The sequence below is a fragment of the Mizuhopecten yessoensis genome, unplaced genomic scaffold, assembly GCF_002113885.1.
Source record: "Mizuhopecten yessoensis strain PY_sf001 unplaced genomic scaffold, ASM211388v2 scaffold11035, whole genome shotgun sequence".
In the NCBI taxonomy this organism is placed as follows: Eukaryota; Metazoa; Mollusca; class Bivalvia; order Pectinida; family Pectinidae; genus Mizuhopecten; species Mizuhopecten yessoensis.
Genome location: NW_018408846.1, coordinates 51878 through 62199, shown reverse-complemented (window position 1 = coordinate 62199; position 10322 = coordinate 51878). Strand labels below are relative to the sequence as shown.

Sequence of the window (10322 nt, the reverse complement as noted above, 5' to 3'; positions counted from 1 at the left end):
TATATATCGTTATATACATATGTATACAATACTTGTATATAATATATATCGTTATATACATATGTATACAATACTTGTATATAATATATATCGTTATATACATATGTATACAATACTTGTATATAATATATATCGTTATATACATATGTATACAATACTTGTATATAATATATATCGTTATATACATATGTATACAATACTTGTATATAATATATATCGTTATATACATATGTATACAATACTTGTATATAATATATATCGTTATATACATATGTATACAATACTTGTATATAATATATATCGTTATATACATATGTATACAATACCTGTATAGAGATATGCTTTGCTTAGAAGACTGATTCCGAATCAGTCACCACTAATGAATTAGTTATATTAGTTATTAAGTCAATAATATTGAAGCCATTACTTATTATCAATAAAGGGGTTACAAACGAGCACTGGTATGCTCATAACATAAACAGTCCACAGATGTGCTCAACATCAACGATTCCTTAGTACACCAAGCATGTTATAGTAAGTTGTTAAATTCAAATTTATTCTATTTATGCCATTAACTTTAATTGATTTCAACACAAACTGACATCAATTCATTCCTCCTTGAAGCAATTTTAAATCCATTCAAAACCTTTTTAAGTGTCTGCCAATGGAAAATGGCAGGTAAAACTATTGTTGGGGAAATCATTCCATTAATTTGTCTACCGGTACTGGCTGTCATTCAGACCCATTAAGAATTGAGAATCCCTTTTCGAATGGACACTAGAGCTTGTCAGCATACCATGGTGTTTATATTGGTGTTGGCAGACATTAAAGGTTTTACCTTTTACGAATCTGTTTAAAAGGACTGTTCTGTTGAAATATCGCCATAAGCCGGTGGTTATGACATACGGCTCTACCTGAGATCAATGGTTAGAGAAAGTAGGCCAAATATAGATCACAGTAACAAAACAACGTTAGTTTAATACCGTGTTATGTGATAATGGACAGTTAAGTAAACGTTTCACACTTCTCTCGTCACTGTTATGCATAAAACGTATAACTATGAAGAGGTATAGTCGGTTTGTAATAAATTATTATAGAAAGTTGACGAAATAAGGAACGATAATACTTCAGTTAGAATGACTTGTTCACGGTAGTTTTTGTTAGTTCGCGCCCGTTTGTTCCTAATACTCTATTTGTGTCTGTTACCGACACTAATCTATCTATCACACAATATAAACTAGATAGATCCTTCATGTGTATTTAAAGTTGCAAACGAAAGTGTATAACCGATATCCAAAGCTTATATGATAATATCTACGTTCATGATTGCTATTGATTTATACTAAATGTCGCGTGAACTTGACTTTCAACAATAATTCAGACAATGACCATATATGGATTTTAATTCTATGTTATTGATTTCAGCGCCTGGACCATCAACAGGTATACCCAGAGTGATATTACGCTTGGTTATTTTTACTTTACTTAGAGTTGTTGGTGCTAGTTATCTGTTTGTTCGTCATCTCATTTATATGAAACAGATGCAATTAGCGGGAGTAACCAGAGTAATAGTGCTCATGGTTATTTTATTTTGGTGCTAGTTTCCTGTTGGTTTGTCATATATATCATATAAAATAAAATTCACTGGTGAAACTAGCTCACATTTACATATATCGGTTAATTTTATTTGCAATTTTTATTTAACCCTCATTTAGGTGGTTGTGTTTATAACGATGTAATCTCCGGTGCTTGTGATAGCATTATATGGCCATGGCTAGTCTTTCTATTAGTATTGTACGGAGGTTGGTATGCGAAATCATTTTTTATGTCTTCATTTCGGGATGGACTGTTCTAAGCACAATCTTCACAAACTCGAAATCCTGATATAAATTAATAATTTCGAATGGCGCTAACCAAATTCCGTAGTAAATTACGTATTAATCAAGCACTTCAGTAGTTAGTTTATATTTTTGTTTTTCTTCTTTTTTTTGTTTTCATTTTTTAAAATTATCCTGCGTGAGGTGATGTTATCCATTATGAGAAATACAAGTAACATCCTGAACGTTTGTCAGGCCGACATCTTTTACAGGAAATGTTGGCGTTTTGTTCATAACATCGAAATTAAACACGTGTTCTTTTGATTTTGTTTGAACAATCTAGTTTATTTAGTATGCACTTTAACGTTTTAAACCTATTGTACTGTTAATGGAATGTGTATTGACATTTAAAAAGGTTTTCGGTTATTTGTTAGGTGGCCATACAAAATCATAATGCATTAACTGAAATGAATACCAGGTAAGAATACATTTAAAAGAAAATCAATATCAGAAAATACCGGATTTTAAGCACGACCGTTTCGCATTACCGAACATAAACCTCACTCCACATTATATAGTTAAGTTACGTGATTGTTGTTGTTGTTCGAAACTTGACAGTATTATAAAAATTACCTACAGAGACCAGATAATAGATATAGCCTAGCAGAGTACTTTTGTAAACCGGTTAACAATATCATAAGTACTGGCGGCATTGTGATTAATACTGGTTCAATTTATAGAGCCTTTTCAAATTACAATCATTATATTGAATAAATATATTTCCCCTATGGTGAAATAAGATACAAAATAATACAATTTAAATGCGAAGATCGACGAAGTATATATGAAGCTACAACAGCAGAAAATAAGGAGACAGCAAAACAATTTGTTATAAACTCTTCAAATATGTGCGACTCCGTATATGATGTATCTTACAAATTAAGTAGGTCACCAGTGATACGCCGTGAACATCCTTTATCTTTATAAAACAGAAATTGTATTATCAGAAATAAGGGCGATTGTGAGTTTATTTAAGTCTAATATACCATTGTAATAAAGTATTTAAAATGGAAGAAGGATTAAAGATAACTAGATAGGTTCGTTTGTTTCTACCATACTTTGTATTGGCGTTATGCGGTATTTACCGTAGATCTAGCGTCGTTATGTAAACGGTAAACTAAATAGCTTTTGTCCTGATGACATCGATCAGGCGAAGAAACTCCATTTGATCTAGCCTTAAAGCAACACGATTTATTTGAACACCATGTTCTTTTTATCCTGATACATTTAAATTGTAAACAGAGGAAAGGTTCAGCAGGGCCGAACTAATACAGATCTATTATAGAATGTTCTGACATTGTCATATTGGTGGACGAATTGGTTTTCTTCATTGTAGAAAATAGCCAAAATGGATGGAGGAGCGATCAAGAAACAACGCTTCAAACGAGGAATGAGGGTAAGTTAAAAGTAGCATTGTTGTCGAAAACAGGAGCAAGGACCGATCATGCTTATTACTTTCTAACCATGCACTTTATATTTAATTAGTAATCCAAAATAGTGACAGCACAAACGCACATATATACTATTCTGATACTAAGATCGTAGTATACAGTACACATCTAGGAAAAGATGTATATCTTGATATTACATGCACTTATAAATACATGATTTCGTTTTCTTTTCTAGGCAATTGAGAAATTCAAACATGCTGTAGAATTGGTGCTGATACTGGCGCGGGCCTGTATTTCTAGGCGGAAGTAAGTAAATAAACGGACGGCAATGGAGACCGAAAGTAATGTGAGGTGAAATATACATTACTGAACCATACGTTTAATATAATGTATCTCAGTCCTTGTTTAATAACATCGTCACTTAAAAGTGAAACTTTTCGTGAAGTCCAATCAGACCAGTTTTTGTTTTATAAGTTTTAATACGTAGACATACAAGGTATTTGCTCAGGTCCATTTCTTACTTTAGATATTATTTCTTTATTGGTGAAATATGTAATACTATGTACCGTATCATACACACGTCTGACTTGTATGCAGTGTGAGGAAATTGAATTTGATCGTGTTGGCAATATAGCCGAATGATTAGCACCTTCTCCTCTGTATGACAAGTATATGGGAAATCAACGTAATCAATTACCCCCCAGGGATTCGAGAGCAATCCGGCACAAAAGGAGCATATGCATCTATTGATTCTCTGCAAATGTAACATCTCTGGTATTGTGTTAATACTAGAAGGAATGCAAGATGTCTATTGGATACTGGTAATACATAAAGACCCACCCAGTCAAACGATGTGTGGAATGTGAAAGCTTAGGATAACGCATGTACACCTGGTATGATATTTATGACAAGTGATCAAGGCTCGATGTGCTGTTGTAAAATACGCACCTAAGGCTATGTTAGACTGCTACAAGGGGATGTAACATAGTGTCGGAGTGACCTTACCATTAACGATATACCCTGAGATGAACTAATTCCATCTTCTCGTCGTCGAGTTCCCTATAGAAACAACTCGGTGTTCTTGGCCTGCTTATAAAGAATGCAATGTCCTTTGATCTTTGTATTTAATCAGAATATATATTCGTGGGGGATCGCCTCTCAACGTCATTATCTAATTAGTCTGTCGGTCAAATAATGCTCAATTTGATGCTGTACACCGTCATGTCACCATGTTATGTAATGTGTTGAAGAGGACTATCGATGACGGCAATGATATCAACACTCCCAGCGTTAGCTGTCAGTGATAATTTTCTATATTTGGAAACGAAAGACCTTTTCATGCAGCTTAACAGGAGATGAATGTTGCAATGGTCCTAATTGTTCTTCTTTGTCTTCTGCATGGAAGCCTATTACATCATGACAGGTTGTCAATGTAAAGAGGAATGCTATTTCCTGTAAGCTTTGTTGTCGGAGATAAAAGTAGCAACATGCATTCGTTATTTCCTATTTGACAATATTTTATTTGATATGTGATAGGCGGGACTTCAGTGTATAACGAAATGATATCTCACAAATCTTAATGTATCATTATAAGTTGATATATAACGATGTATTGAAGTAAAATAATCAGATCCATATGTTGATAGATGATGAAATATATCAGCTTACCAATAATCGCATATTACTGAAATAGTAGCTATATTGAAGGGACTTAGTGCATTGAATAAATGACAATTTATATTTTTATTTGTCTGAAACAATTTCATCGTTTTAGAAATCTCAATTTAGATGCAGAACTGATGAAAAAAGATATCTTTCAGATACTACAAGGAAGTGAAGCCTGAAACAGCCCTTGCCGTCAAACGCCTGCGACAGAAGGGACAAAGGGAGGATAAGGATACTTCTCGATCTAGTGTGAGTTACACCCGGACTTCGCTCATTTACATTCCGCATATTACCGTTATTCACGTTTCAGCGTGTAATTTATTTAGCGATCTATGCATGTACATAATTAAGCAAACATTAAGTGATTTGGCTGTATTATTCTGTGTCATTATTGTTGATGTGCCTATCAATCTTATAAATTAACCATTAATTGAACCATTTAGGAATTCGATTGCCATTAGGTTAACTGAACAGCATAAATTAACGGTATAAGGGATTTCTACTTTTCTTTAGTTGTTCATGTTTCGTCCTTGTTCCTCATCATGAAATTTTTAATAAATGGAATTAATTCCCGTGAAATATACTAAAAGTCTGTTTAATGTCGATTATGTTGAATAACACGACTATAAACTACCAATCCAAACTCAATGTATGACTGTACTAGATGTTCGTACGTCTAAACTCCATACTGTACTAGATGTTCGTACGTCTAAACTCCATACATGTTCATTGTAGGATTCAGTAAACGTAACAAGTTTCTAAGCCAGCTGGCCAGCTATGACATGTTTAACGATGAATATTTGGTTACTCAATTATATCTTTTGTATTAAAGTTCACACAGTCCATAAACTACATATTCTATTTTATGACTGTGCTTTTATTATTTCCCAGCTTGCCTTTGATATGCAATTAGCATTTTCAACAGAACCCAACTACCGGAGTAAAAGTGATATTAAAAAGGTAGGAAACTATGTCTGGGTTCACTTGTTGTTATAAATGATATGTTTATATACATGTAAGTTAATACTTAAACAATATTGTTTCTATTTCATGTTTTTTATAATTACGTAATGATGACATCTGTCTTGTTAAGTTTTTTCCAAAATATGTTTGTCGTTTTAAACAAATCATTTCTGGACTTGATTTATACGCAAATGTCATCTTTATTTTAGATTATTTGGGTTCTAAGAGCAACTAAGGCATTTAAACAGCTGTTCCCCGTGGAGGTGGAAGCAGACGTAGCAAGATGTGTAGCATATGAGAGGTAAATGTCCTGATCAAACACAATACCTCTTATCATAACATCATGGGTCTATAAACGTGTTATAGTTTATCAAGCATGTGTATTTAGGTATTGAAAGATTGTTGATTTATGAACATTTTAAAATCTTAAACATCTGCCATGATAACAACAAATACCATACAACCAAATACCTATTACAACTTCTACGAAAAAAGTTTCATTACCTGCGTAAATGTTTGAAAGTCAATTGGAATTATGTTGGGACTACTCATAATTACTTTTGTACAGGGCAGGGCTAGTTACGTTTTTATTACCAACACCATATAACAACAACTGCCATAATAAAACACATTGATACATTTAGTATGCGCCAGGTTTTATGAAAATCTTATCAAAAATTAAGGTAACCCTTAGCATCAATTTAATAACCTATATTGGATGGTATAATTTAGCGATGATCTTTTCATACTATCTTTTACAGGTATGATTCCAACAGGATCCTTGCGCTACAGGAACGAGATCCTGAGAGGTTCTATTATATCATGTCGGGAAAAGGTTTGTTTTTAATTAATGACATTGATAACATTTACAGTGGAACCTCGTTAAACCGAAAATAGGTCAGGATATATCAAAACTTCACGATAAACGAAACATTTATCCATTGGGAGTATTATATTCGGAATAAGATTCTTCAGTTTGGCATAAATTATGAATGCTAGTTTGTTTTGAACACAAACAATTATTGAAAACTTGTTTTGCGAGCTTTCGAAAAGTCTGTTTCCTCAGTCAAGCAAATGATGCAAATCACTGTCTGTAGTATTAGAGTGCTATTTTAACGAAACATCTCATTCCCTAATAGTTGACGTTACTAACTCGGAACATTGTGATACATTGAGTTGTTTAAATAGCTAAGAGTCGAGACAACGGTCTTTTGCACTCTTTGCCTGACAAAGGAAACTGATGTTTTCGAAAGCTCGTAAAATAAGTTTACAGTTTCCGCTCTAAATTTGATGTCTACCTATATACGTTGTGATCAGTAAGGATTTAAGATTGGGCTCAAGTATATTCATTATTAAAGGTCGCAAGAAAACGAAAACATATAAGTGACCGAGATCGCGTGTGGTCCCTAATAGCCCGGCCTTGAACATCGTATGTTAAACGTCTTAATAATGCAAATGCATTTATAGTGCTACCTTTTTTAGCAGACCTAACATTTAATTTCTGCGTATCTGTTTCACATTTACTTAATAATGAATTGATGTGTCAATTTAAATTTTCCTTGTTTTTGATAAACTGCATACTGAGTTCTTTTACATTGTAAATTGATTGTCTGTACATGTACAAATTCAGGGATCAGGGAGGTCAAATCAATACTGCCTCTGTGTGTTGTCTCATAGTTAACATCCTCATTGTAGTCTGTACGTTTGCTCATGTATCGTTTTTTATCTGCTAGGCCTGTTACACTATATACCTGATCCCATTGTTTCTTACGACTATGATGCGTGACGTTGTTAAACACAAAAAAACTTCATACATTCCTGTTTTGTGATAATTGATTATTCCTTGTATCTTTTCCTCGCGATATGGATTATTTTTGTTTGATATAATTTCAAGGTTGTTGTAAATATCGTGGAACAATTTAATGTTAATTAACAAGCACGTGACTTGAATTGGTGTTGAATTGTTTATGATGTTTACAATGCAGACAAACTCTCTTGGTAGATGATATAAAGATATCGATACACCTGTATATATTTATTGTTGACTATCATGTTATCGTGTTACTTGTATATATTTATTATTGACTATCATGTTATCGTGTTACTTGTATATATTTATTATTGACTGTCATGTTATTGTGTTACTTGTATATATGTATTATTGACTATCATGTTATCGTGTTACTGTTATTATTATTGTTGATGTTTTCTTGTTACTGATAAACAGTGTACTTTAAATGGTGTATTTTATAATTCCAGTGCAAAAGGTGCAGGAGTACCGTTTAAGTTCCGGTCTCGTGACCAGGTCAGAGGGTTATATTGAGAAGGGCACGACAACTGATGTGAGTATGCTATATAGAATACATGTACATTGTATATTTTAATAATTAACGCATAACGGAGGTTCAGTGTTAGTTCGAAGTACTGAAAAAACGCTGAATGGTTTCTAGTATATCATGACAAACGGCAATTTCTGACGTTAAAAGTAGAGCTTACTGTGATCTTAATGTAACTTATCTAAATGGTGGTGTCTTGCACTGAATTGTAACATTGTTTCTGTAATCATGGCAAAGTCGTAACCATGCAATGGGCTAGAAAAAGATAAACCTGAATCCGATTGTTTGTGTCAGTAAATGTCACATTTTTACGTTAAGATTCAACTGGGCAGTTAAAAAATATAAGGATTATACTACACTTACAGCACCAGGATATCTCATGTTTAAAAAAATCAGAACTCAGATTTGTCATTATGATACTTTGACTTCCATTTATGTTATAACGACGCGAACTTTTTCTGTAATGGAGCGTTAAGATTGATGAAATTTGATACTACTTCATTTTATTTAATAACCTATCACTATATTTAGTTACAGAGCTAAAAGGTTTCGAAACAATTCGTTTACAAAAACTCGAAAGTCTACTTTTAACTCGTCTAATAGGTAATACGAGGAATGGTTTCTCTTTTATTAAATTTGGGGAGATCTACCGGCCTCATGCATGTTTGTTGTTGCTATGAAAAATTATTTAAATAATAAAGTGACATGGAAACATTCAAGTTGTTTGTGAAAGAGAAACCAATCCTAGTGTGTCATTTTTGAACGTTCAATTTTGTTACAAATACGCTCAACATTTCATAAACATTACAGATAAAAAGTACTATAACGAAATTGCTGCTATTTTTCACTAAACTGCAAACTTTAGATTACAACTCTCCAACCAAATTTACAAATATGTGATATGCAATTGCGATGACTCAGCAAATAACCAGATTGTTGAACCTAAATGATCACGAGCTTTTTAGATTTAACTTAATGAAAGATGACTCTTTCATTATCGATGTCATTGGTGACAAAAGAAGAAACGGGATATTGTCTGCGACAAAATGTGTCCTGGTATAAATAGGGCTGAATCCTCCAGCGAACTGTACAGAACGAACTTGTTAAAGATGTTTACTTTTGTTTACACCTATCTTACGCTTTAATTTATAAAATGTTAAGAAAAATACATTTTGCATTTAACAATTATCTCGTCGAAAATGTGCTGACACCTGAATCTGACTTACAGGCACAGGAACTGGAGATGGCCTGGCAGAGGGAACATCACCTGGTATCACGGGGTCAGGTTGAGGTCCTAATCATACACAGAGATGTACGTTGTAAATCGTTCTAAATGCTCGATCATACAGTATATTAGTACCTGTTTGCAATTATCCATAACTATCATTGCATTGTGTTTTCTGACATGTCACCAATTTACTGTAAAATATGAATACTGTCTCACTGTGGACATTTTTCGCTTATTCCCAGACTTAGTCTAAGAATGTTGTATAGCCATTTGAATGTTTTTAATTGTCATATATGGGATGGTATTTTGTAGGTCTTTTTAATGAAAGTAAACGAAAGCTTTACATTCAAATAAGCGTCCTTTGATTAAATACATGTTAAGCTCTTGTATATTTTAATTTGATTTCCTATCTCCATTCAGGACTTTTTACGGCTACGAAACAGAACTTTAGGACCACCGATAGACTTTCTAAGGTAAGGGTGCTTACGTATATATCATTACCGGCGTACACCCACAGCACGCGTTGTATTATAGAACCAGTCATCAAAAATTAGGTTTATGTACATATAACCCTATTTGTATAGTACCGGTACAAACATTTAAATATAAAGTGTAAACACAAAATCCCGAAATAGTGTTTCGGGCTACAATACATATTCGCCTCACATGTGTGTGTTTAAACAATGGCGATTTATTGATGGACCAGCATTAGAGGCTCTCCAGTCTCGAAACGTAACCACTTGAGATTTTATTTAACAGATACACTTGAATGTCTTATGTAAATATAAGTCTTGAGAGTGTTTTGTTATAGACTTGTATTTAATTGTATTCCTATCACTTACCACTCCATGAATACTTCTGC

At 33.2% G+C, this 10322-nt stretch overlaps 1 protein-coding gene across 8 annotated transcripts in view; it reads left to right on the top strand.

Annotated features, from left to right (window-relative positions):
• Positions 1 to 10322, top strand: part of LOC110464811 — a 52680-nt gene that overhangs the window by 30694 nt on the left and 11664 nt on the right. For 7 of the 8 annotated variants that reach the window (XM_021520259.1, XM_021520258.1, XM_021520252.1 and 4 more), the window contains 10 exons: positions 1426 to 1443; positions 3214 to 3273; positions 3504 to 3574; positions 5089 to 5182; positions 5825 to 5893; positions 6106 to 6197; positions 6658 to 6731; positions 8156 to 8238; positions 9461 to 9544; positions 9881 to 9933. In XM_021520259.1, coding sequence (XP_021375934.1) covers positions 1426 to 1443; positions 3214 to 3273; positions 3504 to 3574; positions 5089 to 5182; positions 5825 to 5893; positions 6106 to 6197; positions 6658 to 6731; positions 8156 to 8238; positions 9461 to 9544; positions 9881 to 9933 — 698 coding nt within the window. The remainder of the gene's footprint in view (positions 1 to 1425; positions 1444 to 3213; positions 3274 to 3503; positions 3575 to 5088; positions 5183 to 5824; positions 5894 to 6105; positions 6198 to 6657; positions 6732 to 8155; positions 8239 to 9460; positions 9545 to 9880; positions 9934 to 10322) is intronic. The other variant, XM_021520255.1, reaches the window with a different exon arrangement.